The 25,119-nt window shown below is 36.1% G+C and overlaps 1 protein-coding gene across 1 annotated transcript in view; it reads left to right on the top strand.

Annotated features, from left to right (window-relative positions):
- LOC149783239 (uncharacterized) overlaps positions 1-25,119 on the top strand; it is a 65,004-nt gene that overhangs the window by 18,957 nt on the left and 20,928 nt on the right. The window contains exons 3-7 of the mRNA XM_089931446.1: positions 5,757-5,946; positions 10,530-12,014; positions 15,171-15,274; positions 18,679-18,880; positions 20,305-20,352. Of these exons, the coding sequence (XP_089787572.1) occupies positions 5,757-5,946; positions 10,530-12,014; positions 15,171-15,274; positions 18,679-18,880; positions 20,305-20,352 (2,029 nt within the window). The remainder of the gene's footprint in view (positions 1-5,756; positions 5,947-10,529; positions 12,015-15,170; positions 15,275-18,678; positions 18,881-20,304; positions 20,353-25,119) is intronic.

Below are 25,119 nucleotides of genomic sequence, written 5' to 3' on the forward strand. Positions count from 1 at the left end.
GGTTAACTACGGGTGGTGAACTTTGTTTAGAGGGTTTGGATTCTGGTTCACTCATGTCCTCTTCAAAATCACTGGCATGAATTTGTGCCAAGACTTCAGCTCTGGTACAAGGCGATAGATCACGTTTCTGCCTCTTACTTTCTTCTTTCTTCTCAAATGAATTGGATCGTTTCATCTTGAGTGAAAAACGTCAAATGACTACAGTTTAAACACCATGGACTACTTTATAGTCCTAGCAGACCAGCATATATAAAAGGGTGTGTGTCTTGTCCTTTCACTATTCATTTCACTCTCAAACCCAGCACAACGATGGAAGAGACTACCCAAATCGAACGTTTCATCAGAGCTTTGCGAGGGGTCATCCGAAAATTTTCTTCAGACCAGCCGAGGGACTACTCTCCTTCCTTTCGAGATAAAAGTCAATATACTTGCTATATCTGTCAGAAAAAAGGGCATTGGTGTTCAGAGTGTCCAGACCGTCAAAAAAGAAAAAAAGGGGCTAGAAAAGACAAAAGTCAAGATACCTGTTATCATTGTCAAGAAAAAAGACATTGGTCTCCAGATTGCCCAAAAAAGAAACAAGAGGAGTCAGAAGAAGAGAGGGATTCTTCAGAGGAAGAAAGCAGCCAGGTAAAAAAAAAAGAAACAGGAGAAGAAAAGAAGAAGGGAAGAAAGTGAGGAGGAGGAGGGGGAAAAGACTCTGACGGTGAAGAAATTTAAAAAGCAGAGAGAGAGTAAATAATGAGACAGAAGAAGTCAGTGAACCTTTTAAAGTGTTCTGTTAAGAATTGTGAATTGTGAATTGGATTGTAAATATTTATAAAAGAATAAATTAGGTATAAAAAGGTAAGTGTCTTTGGGTTTTGATTTTAAAATAAGAACGTACACTCATACACACGTACTATAGGGGTAAAATGGTTTTTTTTTAGTTATTGGCAATTGAAAGTCTATCTCTTTTCGAGAGACGTGGGTGGCCCTGAAAAGGGCCATTGTTTGGTGTAGGGGTGATATTAAGCAATCAACTTTAACTGTCTTAAGCCTTTGCCACGGCCAAGGCCTACTTCTGGACTGCGTACTGTTGATGATGATGATGATTTGGTTGAAATCACTAAGGGTGGCACGATAGGCTTAGTCACAGGGTTCTAGTGTTCAGCTCGGGAAGGTCGTATTCTCTTCGGTCGTAATAAAGAAGACTGATACATTTGTTTCAGACTTCTTAACTCCGCTAAAATGTCTAACAGTACCTGACCGTTTGATTTTCACACCCTTGTTTCTTTGCTGCTGCTGCTTCTTCTTCTTGCTGTTTTTTTCTTACCTCTTCTTCTTGCTGTTGTTGCTGTAGGAGAAAAGCTTGTTCCGCTTCCTTTTGTCGTTGTATAAATTTCTCCAATTCTTCTTTCTGTCTCTGTCTAAAATTTTCCACGTGCGGTAATGAAGAAGGTGACGAAGGTTCCGGAACAAATTCTTGCGAGGTAAGAAAATCCACAAAATCCCAATTTACCTCTTCTGAAAGTAAATCCGGGTTCCCTTGGGTGGTCTCCACTGCTGGTGCACCCCAACTGATCGTTTTCTGAGTTTCCGTCATGTTGAATAACTGTTGCATGAATTGACTGCGCACAGGCGCTAGCGAATCTATATAGACCACGTGACGTCACAGACTGCTCTCGTCGGATTGGATGCGGGCTGACTGAATTTTGTAACGCGTGCTTGGATTGGTCAATGAACTCAATCCGTTTCAATCCTTCCTCTACCTATAAATAAGCGCAGTTCACTGCATTGATTCACCTGTTCTCGGCGCCTCAGCATGTGGACTGACGTTGAATCTTCTACCCTTGTGTCAACAATGATGTTTAGGACGGACATACCGATGTATGTCCGATCCGAATGGACAGTTGTCCATAGGACTGCCACAAGCCTATGGATATGTAGGATTTACGTGGAGAGGCAAGGATGCCTCAAAAGAGTGTTATTGTATGGTCCTACCATTAGACGAAGCCTAAGGACAAGAAGAAGTCACAGATGCCCTTTATGTTAAGAGCATATATAAACCCAAAGGCCCTTTTCAGGGCCACTCCAATCTCTCGAAAAGAGATCGACTTTCAATTGCCTACCCCATTTTTTTTTTATTTTTTACAAAAACAAAAAAATAGAGACCCATCAGGTCGGGACCTTATTAAAATAGGGTCCCGACCCTGTTCCATTTCCCCTTGACGCTCAACAGTCCCATATTCCCATGTTCAATTTCCCTTGTCGCTATATGTTCCCAGGGTTTTTCTCCATGTTAAATTTCCATAGTCGCTATATGTTCCCAGGGGTGTTTTTAATGGTAAGTCCCATTGTCGCTATAGGATCCCCTTTCACTACTGATGAACTAAGTTCTTTAGCTATAAAGAATAGAACAGACATGACATCACATTTTATAAACCGCTATCCAATCAAGACACATTTTAGAAATGGGGCTGTGAAGAAAACAATTAAGGCTATGATACTTTACATGGCAGTTTCAGTATAAAAGGCGTTTTATACCAGCAGTGACGTTTTGTTATATTAGAATCTGAAGGATGGATGGATGACTATATGGGTTTTTATAATGTGGTACTATGGGGAGATAACTTATCAGGATAAATATGACAAGCTCGAAAATCGATCATATGACTTAGGCTCAGCTGATCTAATTTGAGGCGTCATTTTTATTCTGCCTGACATTGAATGACACCAAAGTTATTTGTCATCATGATTTGCCCGCGAGCGATTTCAACCTTCACTAAAGAGATAATATTATATCGTTCAATATATGTATTGTTTAAAGTAATACTAATCTTATTGAATGCCATAAAAAAACTAATCTTTTCTTACAAGTTGCTAGGTTGGTATGCAATATGTTTATACAATATTGCGTCGTTTGAGAGTGGAAATCGCAACCAAGTTAATCCATTGCAGAAAGTTTTATTGTCTGCATCCATCCCCCCACACCGAAACTTTGTAGATGGTCAAATGGACACAATTTCAATAGTCTGTTACAAGTGCACCCTGTCAATCAGCTTCCCCTTTTACGTAGGTAATCAACATTTCTGCCTGGCCACCAGTGGCCGAGTAGTCTACGGCGCTCCTCGTTACAAATTATTGTCATCTAACCGCTGCCTGCGTGGATTCGAGTTTCGGGCTCGATCAACGTGGGTATATGAAAAAGTTTGCCAGTAGCTTTCCAATGGCCGGTGCTTCTTGGGGCTTTTTCGCATTCTTCCTCCACCAGATATTTTGTCTGCCATGTAAAATGTGCTGAAAGACGGCTTAACACCACCACCAACAACATCAATAACAACGTCCATGCCTACACAACACTTTTGACACCAGCTCGTATTGAATTAAAAAGCTATGAGGCGTTGAATTTAAGAGGAAAACTCAGTGGACTGAAAATCACTCTCAATGGCCTTAAAGTACATTATCCATTTTCCAATTGACTATCAATGACTTTCAAGTGCACAGTTGTTCTTTTTGCTAATGACTACGATAAATGACGTTCCAGTATACCATTGTAATGTAGGCTAATGACTAATATCAATGGTCTTCAAGTATACCATTGTACTGTATGCTAATTACTGTTATCAATGGCCTTCCACTATACCATTGTACTTTATGATAATGACTGTTATCAATGGCCTTCCAGTATACCATTGTACTGCATGCAAATGACTACCATCGATAGCCTTCAAGTATACCATTGTACTTTATGCTAATGACTACTATCAATGGCAACCCATTATACCATTGTGCTTTATGATAATTACTACTATCAATGGCCTTCCATTATACCATTGTACTGCATGCTAATGACTACTATCAATTGCCTTCCATTATACCATTGTACTGCATACTAATGACTACTATCAATTGCCTTCCATTATACCATTGTACTGCATGCTAATGACTACTATCAATTGCCTTCCATTATACCATTGTACTGCATGCTAATTACTATCAATTGCCTTCCATTATACCATTGTACTGCATGCTAATGACTACTATCAATTGCCTTCCATTATACCATTGTACTGCATGCTAATGACTACTATCAATTGCCTTCCATTATACCATTGTACTGCATACTAATGACTACTATCAATTGCCTTCCATTATGCCATTGTACTGCATGCTAATAACTACTATCAATGGCATTCCATTATACCATTGTACTGCATGCTAATGACTACTATCAATTGCCTTCCATTATACCATTGTACTGCGTGCTAATGACTACTATCAATGGCCTTAAAGTACATTATACATTTTCCTACCGACTATAAATGGCCTTCAAGTGCACTATAGTACTGAATGATAATGACTGGTATAGACAAATCTTGACGTCGAGCGCGCTGGAAACTGACAGTTAACCGGAAGTAGTTCTCAGAATTTACCGATTGCCAGATCAATATCATGTGACCGTTTATATCTATATAAAGTGCAGACATGCCAGTTAGTACTTTGCAGTTAAAACTATCTCGTGGAAAAATGACGATAAGAGTTTTACTGCATAGAAAAATAACGATACAAGATCTACTGCGTGGAATAAATGACGATAAAAGTTTTATTTTACATGGAATAAGGGACGATCATAATTTCATTGCATGGAATAAATGACTAAAATAGTTTATTTCATGCAGATGATAACCTTATTATTTCAGGTAAGGTTCAAGATCTTCAACACATGTTTGAGAGTTTTCCCCAGCGTTGTAATTTATGGAAATAGAATGTAAACTTTTACAAATTTTAAGCAATAATATTTGTATGTTTTAATTTATTTTGCCTTGACCAGTGACAGAGAAATGGAATCCACTCGCACAGTAACCATTGAACGTAAATCTTCGCTCCTCTTTCAAGAAATCATTGGTAGTAAGCAGCCTTTGGAAAAACAGTAATGAGGTGTTATGTTTTGTACTCAGAAAAATGAAAAATTAAACTACTTCCTATATGTCTGTTTCTTTTGGCCTGTATGAAAACGATTAGCTATAGAAAATTAAACAGGAGCCGCGTGCAGTGTTGTCCCCTTTATTCGAACGTGTATCATCAGACCAAGAACATATAGCTGGAGACAAGTGCAAGTCCTCTTCCCTTGGGAACTTAACTTTAAACAATGAACAAATCTGGAAAATAGACGCCAGTATTTAAACAACAGTTATATGTGTAGACCAAAGATTTAGAAAATCACGTTAAATATAAAAAGAATGCATGGTTCCCAAAAGATCTCAAATATAAGGACAAATCAACCAGAAGGCATCATTTTAACCACCTTGACCTAATTAAAAGCAAACAAGGTAAAATATATCTTTAAACATCGAGTTGTAATTTATTTTTTAATGCCGACTTAAAATTTCGCCAGAAATGAAAGCCACCACTTTAAAAGATACATTTCTATGAATAACAGAAATGATACAACTAAGTGTGCTGTTCACAAATGCATTTCAACCAATGATTCTGAGGGCACAGGAGCAGAAAAATATGGTACGGGAATATTGATACATATGTATTTGCAAACTAAGACGGGTGTTAAAATCATTTATTCTACTTTAATAATCTTCTTTTAAGTTGTATCACATTTTCAGCAAGTTCTTTCTTTGATAATTTTCAAAGTTATTTTTCAGTAACCTTCCTTTACATGGTGTCTATCTGTCATGGATGAAACTATCACAATAATTTTTAGCTTATGACATAGTTAATTTAAATATGCCATCTGAGTATGGAATTCACGTCTGATTCAGATGCACAGAGTTTTCTATGCTCCAGTAGAGGACGCAGACCAGTGGAAAAGTGTCAATACGTCTGGGTCAACATCAGCCATTATTGGAGGTCTGAGCCAAGACGAGATCTATATGATACGTGTTTCATCTATCAGCCCTCTGGGACAGGGACCAATGTCAGCTCCTGTCATGGTCACGATCCAGGTTTTAGGTATATGGTACATTTGGCATCCCAGGGATGCCACATTGATACACCTATTTTACTGAGGTTGATGAACGTTTCTGATTTCTTCATAGAAAAGATATTTATAAAAGTACAATATACCATGCATTCGCTGCATATATACCTAAGACCAAGTCAGATAACCAATACTTGTTGACCATAATGTGTGCGTCAACAAGATTTCCAGAGGCAATTCCTCTGAGGCGTATTAAATCTAAAACAATAGTAAAAGCTTTAATAAAATTTTTTTTTACCCGAGTTGGCCTTCCTAAATATGTCCAATCTAATCAAGGGTCAAATTTCATGTCTGGATTTTTTCAGCAAATTATGTACTATTAGGCATCCAACAATTCAAATATTTTGCCTATCACCCTGAGAGCTAAGGCGCTTTAGAAAGATTTCATCAGACTTTGAAAAATATGATTCGATCATATTGTTTTGATACGGGTAAAGATTGGGATGAAGGCATTCATGTACTATTGTTTCCTGTTAGGGAATCAGTTCAAGAATCTTTAGGATTCAGTCCCTTTGAACTGGTTTTTTGACACACTGTGCGTGGACCATTGAGGTTGTTGAAAGAGAAACGTCTTGCTAATGAAGATACTGAAATTAATCTTCTCGATTATATTTCCAATTTTATGTATATGTTGTCAAAGGCTTGTGAGGTTGCAAGAGTTAATCTGCACTTAAAATAGAAACTAAGGTATAATAAAATCTCAACAGACACAAATGTTCAGCCTAGTGATAGAGTCCTGGCTCTCTTGCCCATACCACAAAATCTCTTCAGGCCAAATAGTATGGTCCCTACACAGTTGAAAAGAAAGTAAATGATTTAAAATACATCTTAAATACACCTGGCAGGCGAAAACAAAATCAAGTTTGCCACATAAACATGTTAACGGGGTATATTGAGAGAGATATCCAGGTTAAAATGCACTTAATTTAGTTGTACCTGTCCCACTCAGTGAATATTTAAGTGAAGGAATATCATCGGACTACCGATTTTGAAGCGACTAATCATCGGAATTCAGAAATTATGAATGATCTGGACCAGAAACTTTCACATTTGCAACATCAATAAAGGAATGAACTTAAAAAATTATATGAAACTGAGCACTTATTTTTAGATGTTCCTACAAGAAAAAACATTTTCCATGACGTTGAAAATGTAAATTCCAAACATGTGAAACAACACCCGTTCATGATGAACCCTCTCAAACAGAAATATATGCAAACAAAATCAGTATTTGTTGTATAATGATTTCATATAGCCAATAAAAGTTACTGGAGTTCACCATGTATACTTTTTCCGAAAACAGATAAAACTTTCCGTATGTGAACTGATTATAGGAAGATGAACAGTGTGACTAAAACAAATTCATTTCCATTACCAAGAATTGATGATTGCACTGATAAGGTCAGAAATGCCAAGTATGTCACCAAATTTGACGTTCTGAAAGGATTTTGGCAAATTCCACTGACCGAAAGAGCAAAGGAAATTTTGGCATTCGCTACTCCAGATGGACTTTATCAAAATAAAGTGATGCCGTTCGGGACGAAGGGTTCGCCAAGTACTTTTCAACGACTAATGAATATGATCACCTCTGATCTAGATAACTGTGATGCTTACATAGATGATGTCATCATCTACAACGACACCAGGAAAGAACATTCTTTGACAGACTCACTAATTCAAGTTTGACAATTAATTTATCCAAACGTGAGTTCTGCCGTGCTGGTGTAACATTTCTAGGACATATCTTGAGACATGGACAAGTTAACCTATAGATCCTACGGTCAGGGCTGTCTCTGAATTCCCTAAGCCAGTTAGCAAAGAGCAAATGATGTGATTTCCGGGTATGGCTGGATACTATCAGAAATTTTGTTCTAATTTTTCTATAATTGCTGAACCCCTGAAAACAATTTTGGCAAGAAAAACTTGGTCTGACAAATTTCAGGAGGTTTTTGATAAGTTAAAAGACATACTTAAAAGCGCACCAGTTCTTACAGCTCCAACTTTCAGACAATCATTTAAACTGTCTGTTTATGCAAGTGATTTTGGGGTTGGAGTAGTATTGGTTCAAGAAGATGAAAATGGTGTTGATCATCCAGTGTGCTATTTGTCTAAGCAATTAAATAAGCACCAAAGAAATTATTCAACAATTGAGAAGGAATGTTTGGCTTTGATATTGGCATTACAACATTTTAAAGTTTACATTAGTTCAGCTCCTTCTGCGATTCTTCTGTTTAATAATCACAACCCCCTTACTTTCATCGGCAAGTTGACAAATAAAAATCAAAGACTGCTAAGATTAAGTTTGTTGGTACAGGAATATAATATTGACATCAGGCACATCAAGGGAGAAGATACTTTAATAGATGATGCACTTTCCCGTGTATAAAAATGTATTATTTTATGTATACTTTGCATGATTAATACGAATTCTTATGTTTTTAGAAACCTCATATGTAATTAATCTATGGTAAAAAGAAAGCTTTATTATATGAATGTTTCTTTTTCTTTATAGGGGATATGTTATGTATATTTGACTTATTTTATATTTCATTTAATTTAATTGTTTGTTTGTTAGTTGTTTTTTTCCTATATCCCATTACATGCTATTGTAATAGAACTGTATTTACTGGACATAACATTGCCCAGAAAATCAGTGTAGTTCTATTTGACCTGGCTGTTTTTCATAAACAACTAATAATATAAACTTTGAATCTAATGCTGATCTAGTTCTTGGCCTTGATTCAGAATCAGTAAGAGTTGAAGCCAACAACTTTTTTAAAATTCTTTCCCAGTGTAACAGTCATTGGTTTTAGTCAAGGCCATGCTGTGAGACGTGATGTTTTGCATGTAAAAAGCTTCTATCTTGTTCTATAATCATGGTATGTGACCCTCAGACGGGTATCTGTTTTGCGTCTTAAATTAGTGTATAACTTTTTTCTATAGAGAATTTAGGCAGTCGGCGTGTAAACCAATGACACTTAAAGATGCTTTGTTGTGACCAGTTTCAGTTGAGTTTTTATTTTTCTCTACAAATAATTTGGATTCCAAGAGATTAATTTTCCGTGGAAATACTCGTTCTCTTAATATAATTCCTGGACAAAGCCAGTTATCGAAATTTACACAGCATTAAAAAAACTGGAATATTATTTTATATGATTCAACAAAGAACTGTTGACACATCAGTACGACGCTGACCACGGCAGACGTCATCGCCTTCTATTTGGGATTACATCGGGATTCGAATTCAGTTTCACTAGGACATTTTACTACTATGACTTCAATTTCTTTAATTCTTGGATTATACTTATTATTTTCCTCATTTTACCTTGTTTTTGTAGGGAGATAAATTTTCTGTTAAACTTTACAAAGCTTTTTGATTTTGCCCTTTTCTTGTTGCGTCTTGTTGAGCCTAAACGTAACAATATTCATTATCTACGTCATGGTCAGGTCTTGTATTTTTACAAAGCTTATTTAGAACGTTGTTTAAAGGATTTTTACAGTTCATTAACATAATCTCGGCAGAAACAAAATGTCCCTTACAGCCGCACCCCCTTAGTAGTAACTCTAACTCCTTAATTATAAGTGTGTTTGTAATAACTGTAATTAATTGGTTAGCAGTGTGTTTGTTATAAATTTAGTTCTTTGATTAACAGTGTTCTTTGAATGACTTTAATTCATTGGTTAGCAGTGTGTTTGTGATAACTTTATTTCCTTAATTATTAGTGTGTCCGAAAAATGAGATCTTCTTAACAGCACATGAGATCTGTACATTAAAGCTTGAATGTATTGCTTGTTTTTTCTTCTCCAGACTGTATACTTCCGAAGTAGCAGATAACAAAGGATTCACTAACACAGGATTGTCATGCACGGTTTTCTGGGCATGGAAGATAGTCCTAATGACTTAAATCATCGTCGTTCTTTCTGAGTTATGCTTTATTTAATTAGTGTTGATGCCAAAGCTCGACCACTTAGAGCAGAAGAAAGTTAATATCATTGATTTGATTACTGTTTTAGCTAAAATATTTAAACCGTTATCTAAATATATTTATAAATTTGAATATTAATATACTGGTCTTAAACTAAACATGTACTGACCTTCAGCTTTCAAAGTCGATAGCCCTCTCAATGGCACTTAAGTCAAAGAAACATTGGAACTAGTGCACTGTCGCATCGGACGTTGATGGTGGACAAACAATCAAAATATTAAGATCTTATAAGAACATAGGAAATAAGAACAATAGGCCTGCACCAGGAGTGTTTTCAAAATAAGCATTCACCTTGTCCGCCATTGCATGCAATGTAACACTGTGTAACACGTTACATCTCTATGAGTATGTATCCTTAAAACATTTAGTTGAGACATTCAATTTGTTATCAGTTTCTAAGAACATTTTGTACCGATTCTTTCCATTCGCGAAAAGTGTTAAATTCGTATTTGATGGTGACGTCTTGTATTTTTACTAGATGTTTAACATTTTAATGTCACAGTAGAACTATAAGTACCAACCAAGGTGGCAGAAGTAAACCCACAGGTCTAACCGGTTTTTACTTGTAGATGACTGTCTCCAATGCAAATCGGAGGGAGAGGTAAGTTTTTATTGCAACTGCAGTTCTACAAATCTCGAGGAAACGTGTATGGACATGTGTGGATTCAGGTGCAAGAATACCCAATGGTTTGAGCCAATAGATGGATGCCTGGATGGCTGCATCACTGGATGGTATGGACAATACTGTAACATGAGCTGTCCGGGTATGTGCCTTGAGTGTGATAAGGTTACAGGTAAATGTGTCACTTGCACGTCACAATGGGCAGGGCCTTACTGTAACAAGACCTGCCCACCGGGTCTGTATGGGGAAAATTGTAGCATGTCTTGTTCTACACATTGTAACCGATGTTTGAATCAAAGTTACTGCAACGAATGCAAAAGCGGGCGATATGGCGAATCGTGTCAGAAACTGTGCCACCCTAATTGTTTGACATGTATAGATGAGCCACAAAAATGCACCTCATGCATTCTTGGAAAATTCTTAGAAACTGGGAGCGTTTGTTTGGAATGTCCAGAGAATTGCGTGAGTTGTAGTGGAAGAGATACCTGTATCAAATGTAAATCTGGAAAATACGGACCAAAATGCGAATTCAAATGTCCTCCAAATTGTGTTACTTGTACAAGCAGCGACCAGTGTAATACATGTGTCCCACTTAAACATGGCAACAAATGTCAGTGTAACAGTAAATGCAGAAATGTTAAAGAACAGTGTGAAACGGGCGAAGTGTGTCAGGAGGGCTGTCCACCATTGAAGATGGGAATCTATTGCAACCATTCTTGTCCACAAAACTGTTATACGTGTAGTCAGCTAACTGGACTCTGTTTGACTTGCGTTCGTGGCTTTTATGGATCTAACTGTAATCAGACTTGTGGTCACTGCAAGAGTAACAGCAAAGGAGAGACACAATGTAACAGACATACCGGTAAATGTGAGGAATGCACGAGTGGCTGGCACGGATGGAGATGTAACGAATCCTGCAGCACTACGTGTCGGACATCGTACTGTGATAGATTTGCAGGAAAGTGTGACTCGTGTGTGACAGGTTTCTATGGACCACGATGTAAGGAGGAGTGCAACAAGAATTGTTATAATGTGACAATGACTGGATGTGACCAACAAACGGGTCTTTGCAAATTGTGTGCCAGTGGGTTCTATGGTTACAGTTGTAATGAGACCTGCTTGAATTACTGTGGCATATATTCTTGTGATAAAGAAACCGGCATATGTAAGAAATGTCCGAATGGGTTATACGGGGAAAGATGCAGTAAACGATGCAGTCCAAGATGCCATGCTAGTAACACAACAGCAGACCTTTGTGACAAAGAAAGTGGATACTGCATCCAGGGATGTAATCCGGGCTGGTATAATGAATTTTGTCAGAGCCCTTGCAGTGTTACCTGTATGGATAATCTGTGCAAACAGGACACTGGATTGTGTCTACTGGGTTGTGTCAATGGATTCACCGGTGATACTTGCAGTCAAAACATCCACGGTATATATATATATATATATATATATATATATATATATATATATATATATATATATATATATATATATATATATATATATATATAAGAAAACAGTTTACTACCTGCACTAAGACGGTATTACTCGCGAAAATAGCATTATGTGCATACAAAATAATAATAAATATACCTGCAAAAGGAAGCATTTGTGCAGAGTCTGTCAGATAGGGGTGAATTCTGGATTAATGTAACCTTTTTAAATCCATGGACTAATTCTTTGACGTGGTTGCTCGACACATATGCATATTGGCAAGGTAACATCACTGTTCCGTCTCAGAAGCTCGATACAACGAAAGCAAATAACAAACTTGATGTAGAAAAATCAAATTGTACTGGCATGTTTATAAATATATATGCATGATATAATTAGATTGTCATACCAGTTAACAAGTCATTTTATCAATTTTGTATTATTATTATAAAACGTAGACTTATTTTGTGATAAACGTTTTAGGACTATGTCAGTAATACAAATGACAACTATCGATAATGTCTAGTCATATTCTACCGATCAATGCAAGTTGACTAAATTGCGCTATTCATGATCTTATTCTTATAAACTGCTGATTTTCATATACCGTCGACGCGTTTAGCCACTAACAAGTTATATCTGCGTAAAGGAAACATTCCAAGCTTTCTTTATCAAGTGCGAGTTGAGTACTTTACTGATCATATACCGGCTATTGTTTATGGTAATTTTCTCCACTGGCTTATTGTCTTGTCTGTTTTATGGGAAATTTCTCCATGTGGCTTAATGTCTTGTCTATTTTATGGGAGATTTCTCCCCTGGCTTCTTGTCATGTCTGTTTTATGGCAATTTTCTCCACTGGCTTAATGTCTTGTCTATTTTATGGGAAATTTCTCCACTGGCTTCATGTCTTGTCTATTTGATGGGAAATTTCTCCATTGGCTTTTTGTCTTGTCTTTTTGGATCTAGGTCTGAGGATATGAATATCCGGTATGTCACACAGTGAATATGCTTCTTTCAATTCTGTCTGGTTATAAGAGTTGATACTTATCTATTCCAATTCAGGTTTAATAATAGCAACCATTCAGAATCGCCATTTGTTGTCGATGGGTGTTTCCAGTTTGGGTTAATATGTTCGCACCGATTAAAGAACTGTTTCGTGCCTTAGTATAAGTTTTAAAAACACTGTATACCACGACTTGAGTCAGAGCATAAAGCATTCGGGTCATCTCGGCTATTCAGCGAGACCTAAATATGCAATTGATGTATTCCCTCCTACACACACACAAACACACACACACACACACACAAACACGCAAGCACGTACGTACGCAATCTATCATGACCATATATTTTGTTTATATTACCATACTGACAGACGAATGGACAGAGAAGTGGCACATGCATAATTTGTTGTATGTAACGCATCTTAAGGCCAATCCTTTATAAAAAAAGAAGGTTGTCCGAATGGTCGATTATGGCAGATATCGGCCTACATTCCAGCAATGATCCATAATATTGACTGAAAAGATGCAGACGATCACTACGTATAAAACTGTGATTCCCGATTTTCTCCAGTTGTTTCAAGTGTTATTGGTATTTTTATAAGAATATAATAATACTGAAATATCTTGACGATGAAAAGGATTTACACGTCTTCACTTCCTATATTCTCTTCAATATCGTGCTCGCTAATTCTTACCATAAATTAACACGTCTTAATTTACCTAACTTTCCTAACTGTATGCCATGCGTAAAATTCATTCAATCTTAGTTATTGTGACCATTGGCTGTCTTTATTTATTGTTTTTATTAGTATCAAAGGTTATTTACATACATAGCTTGTTACCAATTCGCATAGAAATATGTAAAAAGTAAAATCAAAAAATTAAACTTTCTTTCTTTTCGATTGATAATTTATATATTATATTGTCTGTATGCATCTTGGAAAAATTTCTTGTTTACTGAAATCAACGTTTGGCATTGACATAATGAATGGTGTCTAATATGGATAGACAATGTGTTTAGGCCAAGACCACACTTGGCAGTGACATAATGAATGGTGTCTAATATGGATAGAAAATGTTTTTTAGGCCAAGACGACTCTTGGCAGTGACATAATGAATGGTGTCTAATATGAATAGACAATGTGTTTAGGCCATGACCACTCTTGGCAGTGACATAATGAATGGTGTCTAATATGGATAGATAATGTGTTTAGGCCACTCTCATTTATGGCAGATTTTAATTCTTGTTTAAACTTGGATATCCACAGCAAATCCGCCTGTAATTAGAAAAGAATATCAGTTATCAACATTCGCACTTTTAAAAACAATTATGCATCACTTAGATTTGCCATTTCAACGCTTAGTGGTAAGCGATCATAATTATAGATAATATCGCTTGTGCTGGGTGAGGAACAACACTATAATATCCAACAGAACAGATACATAGGCTATGTATTATATGTCTCCATTTGTTGAATATTATTGATTAAAAAAAAACAACTTTGAAATTGCTTTTTACAAAATTAAAGTGATTATGAATATGTATGAAGAGAAATATGGTTATAATTCTTGTATTACCGAATCACACACAAATATGTAGTATACAGTAATGGGTATATAATAGATGAATAAATTATAACGTAAGAACTGTTGGATATTGTAGACTTTCGCAAAGAACATTGCGATCGCAAGCTTTACCCATTGTGCTTTGGTCGCCCCCACAATATCCAACAGAACACGCGTTATAACCTATACAAATGTCATACGTATGACATCACTTCATGCCGTAACAACGTCATGCGAAACAAAGTGACCAAGGATTTCGAATGTATTTAAAGTTATTTCACTACATTAGATTCTAAGGTGTAGTGAGGAAACAAATCTGTATTTGTTTTTCATGTGACACTTACTTTGCTTGCTAAATTTTATAACTAGTTTGTAGATTTCATTGAATACTATCACAGTTTTACTCGCCATGACTTGCTAAAGAACACTAAAGAAACCTTTTATTCTACTTGTTTAAATTGTCATCTGAAACGAACACCCATGCAATAATCTATGTGTTAGAAACTGCCGTAATGATTAATCATGACAATTTCCTGAGCCACGAAGGATTTAATTATCATTATTTACCTCCATTTTAGGAGAGTACTTGTTATCATTGGACGTGAGACAGATTGGCGCCAAGAGCGTTTTAATACAGTGGGACAAGTTAAACATTACAGATATAGAGCTAGAATCTGTTAAGGTAAGACACTTGGAATCAGATATTATATTCATACTCCACTGACATTATTGCCATTCAGTAGTGGCGACATTGCAAAAAAAGAGACTACTATTTAGAGTTCGGAATCTATTCTAAGAATATTTACACTTTATATGGGGTGGAGCGATAAAAAAATAACTTGCTAAGCTGGAATGACCTTAACAATTATTGACTTTTGATGCAACACAAATATGAGATAGTATCAATATATCAGTAGTCTAGCGCTCACTTGGGCCTCTTTGTTTGTACTGTTATTATTTAAACACCGAACAAACCACGTTTCAACTAAATTTTATTATATGTGTAGCCAGAGTCTGAGAAATCATCAGGCCTGTAGATCAAAGAATCGTTGAGGTTTGTAACTGAGTTTGGAATTGAGTTAGGTATTAAGTCTGAGCCTGTTTTAAACCATTCACAAAAAGCCTTTCATTTGTAAAGGGTGTAATTGAGTTTGGAATTGAGTTAGGTATTAAGTCTGAGCCTGTTTTAAACCATTCACAAAAAGCCTTTCATTTGTAAAGTGGATTGCATGCCATCCAATCATAAGAAGCCTTACTTTCGTGAAGGAGCGGGTGATTGACTGAAAATGAAATGTTAACCTGAAACTCTATCTCGGAGAGCTTTTAATTTGTGTTCCCGTCCACTCTTTAACCAACGGATTGTCTTCGTCTTTACCACTGCAGTTGTAGTCGTTCTCGTCGCCGTCGTCTTCGTAGTGGTAGCAGCAGCAGCAGCAGTGGTAGTGTGGTTGTAGTTGAATAAAGAGTTGAACAAAAAAGCAGTGATGAAAGATGGTTTTGTTACACTCAAGACCATGTTAATGGATAACAAGACATAACAATGACTTGTCTAGTCAGTATCTGTAGCGTAGTCAATAGTTTATCGAATTTCTAGTTAAATGCTTTCATTTGCATTCACTTCCTAATCATTTTGATTGATTCTTCTCGTACTGTGACATGTTGGCTAGCCCTTTTTATCTTGGGGTCAGCATCATAGTCATCATACAAACTTTTGTTTAAAATTAAAAAAAAAAAAAAGTTTTTCCTTTATTACCTTGCAAGACAAAAGACCACGGTTATATGATACCTGTATTTGTTTATCCTTTTATAGGTTTGTTAGAGTTTAGTGATATTTTGTGTTTTGATTTTGGGGAATCGCTGTTCTGAAAAGATTTCTCAAACATTGACTAGGATAAAACGTCATAATGCATTGACTATGAATAAAAGTCATAATGCATTTGATAGGAGTAAACGTCATAATGCATTGATTAAGAGAAAACGTCGTAGTGCATTGACTAGACGAATATGTCATAATATATTGACTAGAATCAGACGTCATAATGTATTGACTAGAATCAAACGTCATAATGCATTGACTAGAATCAAACGTCATAATGCATTGACTAGAAGAAAACGTCATAATGCATTGACTAGAAGAAAACGTCATAATGCATTGACTAGGAGTAAAAGTCATAATGCATTGACTAGATGTTGTTGTTGTCCGGTTTAAGGCTATTTTTCAGCACACGATAGCTATACATGGCGGCCAGTGGAGGAAAACCCCGGGACAACCCCGGAAAGAACCACCGACCCACGAGAAACTACTGGCAAGGTTTCTCACATACCCACATTGGCTGAATACGAGACTCGAACCGGCGCAGACAGAGGTGAGATGGCAGTAATCCGTAATGGAGAACGCTTTAGACCACTCGGCCACTCGGGGTCCCCGCAGTGACTAGACGAAAACGCCATAATGCATTGACTAGGAGTAAAAGTCATAATGCATTGACTAGAAGTAAACGTCATAATGTATTGACTAGGAGTAAAAGTAATAGTGCATTGACTACGAGTAAAAATCAAAATGCATTGACTAGGAGTAAAATTCATAATGCATTGACCAGGAGTAAAAGTCATGATGCATTGACCAGGAGTAAAAGTCATAATGCAATGACTAGAAGCAAACGTCATAATGCATTGACTAGGAGTAAAGGTCATAATGCATTGATCAGACGAAAACGTCATAGTGCATTGGCTAGAATAAAACGCCATAATGCATTGACTAGGAGAAAAAGTCATAATGCATTGACTATGAGTAAAAGTCATAATGCATTGACTAGGAGAAAACGTCACAATGCATTGACTAGGACTAAAAGTCATAATGCAATGACTAGGAGAAAACGTGATAATACATTGGATAGGAGTAAAAAGTTGTAATGCATTGACTAGGAGTGCAAAACATAATACATTAACTAGGAGTAAAAGCCATAATGCATTGATTAGGAGAAAACGTCATAATGCATTGACTAGAAGCAAACGTCTTAATGTACGGTATTCATCATAATTTATTATAGCATCCATTGGTTTCGTAAAATGAACGCTCCCTATTTTTTAATGTACGGAATTATTAGGCATTCTTAGATATAAGTGTTTGGCATGAATAATTGTGTGTATTAGGTGTTTGGATAATATTTTTGGCATTAAATATCGATCTGCGGCTTGCAAAAAGCGTACTAAGTTTAAACAAAGTGAATCAAGAAAACATATACACCTGTGAAATTAGGGTTTCTCAATGTGTAAGCTTTACTTGATTAAAGGTAATGTATTTGTGGTAATTAAAATACCACCTTTAAGAATTCTTCAGTTGTTAAGGACTTGTTATATCGAGGTCCTTAGAAATACCCAAGCCGGTCTCACGCAGGCAGAGGCGTAGCTATGATATTTTGCGCCCGGGGACGAACTATAAAATTGGCGCCCCAGCCCCCTCCCCGTTTAATCACATTTTTGAATATTTCCCTTGTTTACTTATTATAATGTAACATTGTAAGCCTCATTTTGGCGCCCCTGTACCTTGGCGCCCGGGGACATATGTACCCCCCTGCACCCCCCCCCCCAGCTACGCCTCTGCACGCAGGACTTGATTGAAATGATAGGTAGTGAGATGCTATAAAACCCCTGGTGTTGTAAAGTTATTCCTAAACCAATGATGGCTTTTGTAGATAATTTGGATGAGCCAGTATAAAGCTATGGCACTGAAGTTTGTGATCCGTTCACTAGTCCTTTTGATCTTTTAATCATGTCAGATGTACTTTTTCGCTGAAGTTTATTTATGGACTTTTACTTAATGACTTATATTTCCCAGACCCTTTAATATAGTTTCTTCATGCTTTGGACGAATCACTATGAAGTTAACACAGTTATGTCAGCGATATGCTGACTCAGTTTTTTTTTTTTTATCTTAGGATCACGGTCATATGTTTTATAACTATGATTTGATCGTGTGCTCTACGTGCAAGCCCAATTTGTCTTATTTGTTAAATGACAAATCATATATGTTCATGGAACATCAACTTGAAACATTAACATTACAGTTGTATTATTTGTTTCCAGAGAGTGGTGTTAAACCACAAGATTGCAAGCAGCACGACTGTAGATGCGATTGATGTGACTGACTGGAAAACAAGGAATCATTTTCTTCTTCAAGATCTCGATATGAACAACAAGCACACTTTCCAGCTAGTGGTGCTTTTTGAATTGCGATCGAAATCTCCAATTATGTCAAAGCCAGTAGAATTCGTGCTGGAACCTAGAGGTAGGTGGATTTATACGAGAATCAAAGAAGAATATGGAGGCACATCAACACATTATAGGAAATTTATGTAACGTACATTGTCCATGAACACACTATGATCCCCCCAACGTGATACTGTTACGACCCTATATCTTAAACAATGTAGTAGAAAGAAGAGAACATAAATAAGTTTAGTGAAATCAGCAAATACTTTATTTCTCAAAGTTACAAAGTGAAATGAAAATTGAAGAACAACTAACAGTATTGTGACGTAAAAACCAATTAATTCCGAATTTTCCTTCACAAGTCCAAGAGTAAAGTATATTCCGAATGAATTCCTATTGTCCTGAATGTCCTGATTTGCCTCAATGGTATAAGCCAGAATGTCTTTCAATAAGTTTTACATAATCTCACAGTAGTGTTTGAATCCAAAATTTCAATATAACTTTTGTAGTTAAAATGAATCACTTAAATAAATAATTCCTCATCAATCTTACTTGAATACAACTGAAACAGATTCCACAGACTGATATTAAGATAGGAATGAAGACTTTGTTTGCAAAACCTCTATTCATGTACAAGCAGCCACCTGACCTATGGCACAACAGAATGCCCTATAATCCCCTAGATGTGAGTGGAAACTTCACATCAAATTGTCAACAAGTTCACTTTAAGAATATTCTAAGTTCGTAAACAAGATCAGGCCTTGAACTCAAATTTCAGTACATATCTTAAATAAACATGACAAAAATCAGGTAGGCATAATACTCAACATGACAAAATTCGGATACACACTAGAAATTAAATATACATAGCAATATTGATATAATTCGAACAAAACGATCTTGTTATTTATCGGGTTATGCTTATCTATTATAAAATTTTTTTATATGATTCTCAAAAGTTCTCAACCCCTGTAACAAGATATGACATTTTATACTGACAATAGAGACCTTTCAATTTATATCCACTAACAAGATATGTCATTTTCTACTGACATAGAGACCTTTCAATTTATATCCACTAACAAGATATGACATTTTATAATGACATAGAGACCTTTCAATTTATATCCACTATAAAAAGGAAGGACCCCCCAATCCATTATTAGTGATTACTGAAAACAATCAGTTACTAATGAGAAACAAGAAACTATCGAAAGTACTGCTTCGGCACCACAGGACGCTTCTTTTTACCAAATTAGAATGGAAATATACTATTGCCAGTGCCTTTCAAATTGTTCCGAATTGTGCCTGTCCTTAACAAACTATGTCATAACATGGTGAACATTATTAAAATTACAAATTAAATGATTAATTATATAACTGTTCTGTTTGAATGCATCATATGTATTATCTTACATATACTTATCATTCTGTTTCGTCCTATTTCACAAAATGTATTCATAATTCATCTTAGTGCTTTGTAAATTTTCTTAATTTCAGCTCCTGGTGAGTCGATACTTCACTTGACGTCAGACGTGGAAATTTATGGTAATAAATCCCTGCTATTTAATTCATGAGCAATGCTATTGTTTAAGGATAGGTTCACGTTTTGAATACAGCGCTTTTGAGGCAAGGCTGATCACAAGTGACCCGTGCCAGTTTTGACCCGTGTCCAGTTTGACATTACTGAATGATCTGCACATATGCAAATTAGCAGTTGCTGATTAACTTACACTTAGCAGCAGGGAAAGGGGAACCGTCTCTAATTGATTTTTTTTATTTTATAGAGGCTTCCACGACAAATTTGTTGGGAAAAAGCCTTATTTACCAAAATAAAGGCTTCCAGACGAGTGGTCTCTAATTTTTATACAGTGAAGGCTTCCACAAAAAATTGTTGGGAAAAAGTCTTATAGATAAAAGCTTCCGCAAGCGGTCTTTAATTTTTATACAATGAAGGCTTTCACGAAAAATTGTTTGGAAAAAGTCTTACAGATAAAGGTTTCCACGAATAGCATTAGCTCACGTTAGTATAAAAAAATATTTAATAATCCAAAGACGAATCCGTTTTGCTGATATTAATTTATCCAAGAATTTTGTCAAGTCCGATTCGTAAAATATTTATCATCATAAATTAAAATTAGTAATATATCAATAACAATAGGATGTTGGATAATCACATTCTGCTAGAATAGCACGAGAGCGACTAGAAGCAATAAAGAAATATCTTCCAGTGAGAGATTCTGTCAGACAATAAATACGAGCACGAGAAGAAGCAGAACAAGGTTTTGCTGAGTCATCCGAGTTATTATTTAAACCAATTACAACAACCACTGAAAGAATTATATTTGGAGATATTAAAGATCCTGAGGAAAAGAAAAGAGGTATTCTTCCAGTATTGACACAAACCGAAGCGCAGGTTGAAAAAACTTCATTAAAGACTTAAAAAATGGTATTTTACGAGATCTTCCAGCTGCAGTTGCAGCTCAACCTCGACTTCAACCTCGAGCTCAACCTGAACTTGAATCTGAACTTGAATCTGAACTTGAACCTGAACTTGAACTTGAACCTGAACAGTTTTTCCCTTTTATAGAAAGATTTACTGATGATGCTGCACAGACAATAAAAAAAATTCCATTTGAGACCCCTGATGATGTAATTAAATTTGGTGCATTTGCTCACTCAAGTTTTAAAGAGAGACATAATTTTTTAAAACCCGAGTATCTTACAAAAGTTAAAAATCGTAATTCATGGACTGATTGGATGTATAAAGCAAGACGGAATATTTCCCGGGTAGACAAAATCGGTGATGATATTTATCGTAAGTTTAATGAGGGAATACAATTAAAAGAAAAATATGATCAAGAAAAAAGTGAAGAAAAGAGAGAAGAAAAATAAAAAACTTGCACAAAAAGTAAAAGAGAAACTGGAAAGTGTGCCAGAAAAACAAGAACCTTCATATGAACTTCCTGCACCTCTGCAGATAGAACGACAACAATCTTTTTTACCAAAACAACAACCTGAAAAATCAACACAGGAACCTCAACCTGCAATGGTGATTACCGATGATGCTCTTGATACTTTTAGGGATGCTGATAAATTAGCTAATATTGCTGCATTTGGTTATAATGATAGAAGAAAATATCTAAAACCGGAATATATTAGTAAAGTAGCACCTAATACTTGGGTCCCTTTATTATATTTTGCTTCTAGAAATATGAAGTATAATATAAATGATCCAGGGGTTAAAAAATTTATAAGTTACGTAGATGAAATGAAACAACCACAGTCTCCAGAAGAAGAATCTTATGATGTACTAAAATCTCTTGGTATTACCGGTAGTGATTTCGGAAATAATTCTGTTTGTCCTGATAATGTTGTCAATGATGTATCGCGATTAGAAGTTCTTATTGGAGGAAAACGAGCTGGAAATAATTCATCAGAAATAATCAACGAGGCAACTGATATCTGTAGAAGATTATTTCAAGGTGGTATCATGGATATTAGCGTTTATCGAAATCTAACTGATGAAATTATTGACGATTACAGCGACTAGTTGTTGAATAAATAATTAATTAAATAAAATGATCGTGCACAAAAACCATCGTAAACATATACCTGTTCGAGTAGTAAACGCGCGGTTACCGATGTACAAAGTCACTTACGGAAGTGGATTTGCTGATGATGTTAAATGTTTTATTACAAGGATAGCTCCTAAAGCGGGACCTATCGCAAAACAATTATCAATGAAGGCGATGGGTTTTATTCGTGATAAAACCACTGCTGCTGTTGGTAATATTGCTAGTAAAGCGTTTAATACCGTCAAAGACAGAATATTAAATTTAATACGCTGAAAAAAAACAACCTGTCGCTGGTGTGGTTCCGGTCAAATTACCTAGCACCTAGGTGATGCCTAGTGATGTCAGTATAGTGATAAATGATGCAGCAAATCAAAAACTAGCAGAGTTGATAAATCAAGGAACCGAACAAATAAATACCAGTCTAATATCGGGAAGTGGTCTTCGTTTTAGAAGATAATTGATTTATAATAAAATGTTTGCGTGAATATCTAACGCTGCTTTCGACATGAACGAACCGATAAATGTAGATGAATCAGTACGCGATTATCAATATTATTCATATGATGCGGTAATACCAAATAATGAGGGGCGAGTTGAACTTCAAGTTCATGATACAAGTAGATATTTCCTACCCTGTGAGGCATTTATCGAGGTTGTTGGTGAACTTATAAAAACAGATAATACCGTATATCCAGAAACTTTTAAAGTTGATTTTGTCAATAATGGCATTATGGCGTTATTTAAAATCGCCATATATATGGTTGATGGAAAAGAAATCGAATCATTTCACGATAATGTTGATATTGCAACAACAATTATAGGCCTAGCGAGATACTCAGATGATTTTACTAGATCAGCTGGTCCGAGTATGATATTTACCAAGGATAATTCTGATAACGCTGATCATAATCAGTTTAATTTTGTAAAATTGGCTCGGGATGCCTTGGATGTTGCCGATAGCTGGAACGATAGCTAGACCAGCTGCTGCGTTTTCGGTTATACAAAGTGCTAATAATAATTTTAATCTGGGATTTTGTATACGTAAAGATATGTTAAGAGGTAACCGTAGAAGATTTTCGTGTGATTCCGTTATCTCGTATATTTGGGTTTTGTAGAGATTTTAGAAAAGTCATTTTCGGAGCCAAACACACAGTTGTTCTTTATCGAAAAGGTGATATTAATGATGCTATCTGGAGAGAAGATGGTGATGCTGGTAAAGTAGTACTATCTAAACTTACACTGTGGATGCCAGTGATGACCCCATCACTCGCTGAAGAACAGAAGTTACTTTCTTTCATGGATCAAGGCGGTAAATCAGTAATGTCGTGGTTAACAACTGTTACTGATAGTATTAATTCTAACATCAGTGGTGTTTTTACTTGGCATATATCATCACAGCAAGGTGTTTCTGCACCAAGACAAATTTGTATCGCTCTTCAGATGGCTGATCGATTAAATAATCAAGAAAGAAATCCGATGGTAATTGATCATTTTAATCCTAGTGAAGTATCATTGAGAATAAACGGACATCAAGAACCATCTGAGGAAATATCGTTAGATTTTGATACTAATTCAGTAGCGCGTGCATATCATTGTTTGCTAAGTTTTATGGGGCGAGATCAAAATGTTGATACTGGTTTGCAAATATCACAGTTAGATTTTACAACATTGTATCCGATTTATTATTTTTCATTAAATCATCTTGATTTAGTAAAACAGCCCGTCGTTGATATACATTTTAAAGCCAGAATACGTAATGCAGCTGGTACTAATTTTAGAGCGGTTGCCTTTGTACTCAGCGATAGAACTACGATTCTGGAAGGTATCAGTGGACAAATGAGAGTAATTGATGCTCCGGTGGAAAAAAATGTAAGATTAATTTAAATCAATCGCTTTATTAGGAAAATGCCATACGATCATGTTAGTGTGGTTCTGACTCCGGGTCAGGTAAAAAAACTTCAATTAAATACAACAAAACTCTGTGGAGCAAAAATAACATTAAAAAATAATCAAATTCATGGTGGTCCAAATAAATTATCGCTAACTAAACCTCAACATAAAAATTTTAGTAAAACTAAATCAGCAAATACTGGGGTTCAAATTGATCTTTCTCCGGACACCGTCAAGGATATGATTAAAGTAGGTGGTTTTTCCCCGCTTTATGCTGCGTTACCAGAGTTATTAGCTGCTCCTGCTCCAGTAATAGGAAAAGCAGCTGCGTTAGGTGCTCCTGGGTACACTGGTAGCAAAATAGCACAAAAAAAACAGGAGGAAAATATGGTTAAAAAAGGATTCGGCCTAAGATTACCGGGAACCCCTCCATCGTGGTACCGAAAAGGCCTTCGATTACCAGGAACACCGCCGTCGTGGTACCCGAAAAATTTCCCACGGACATAATAAAGATCACGCCAATGTCGAATTTTGATTTAACCGACGCCTCTAAAAAACTAAAAAAAAATTCGAGGTGTTATTATGCGGGATCAGCTACCGGAACAACCAAATCGTGACGAAACTGGAATTATAAATCTCGATAACAGCAACGGTCCAGGGACACACTGGGTTGCTTACGTGATTAATCCTCGTAAAATTATTTACTTTGACTCGTACGGGTTAGCTCCACCACGGGAGTTTTTAAACTATGTAAAACAATCTAACGCTCCAGTTTGGTATTCAACGTTACCGACGCAAACACTAACTGATCCTCCAATATGTGGCCGTGAAGTAATTAATGTTCTTG

The sequence above is a fragment of the Sinohyriopsis cumingii genome, chromosome 14 (genome assembly GCF_028554795.1).
Source record: "Sinohyriopsis cumingii isolate HCF-2022 chromosome 14, ASM2855479v2, whole genome shotgun sequence".
In the NCBI taxonomy this organism is placed as follows: Eukaryota; Metazoa; Mollusca; class Bivalvia; order Unionida; family Unionidae; genus Sinohyriopsis; species Sinohyriopsis cumingii.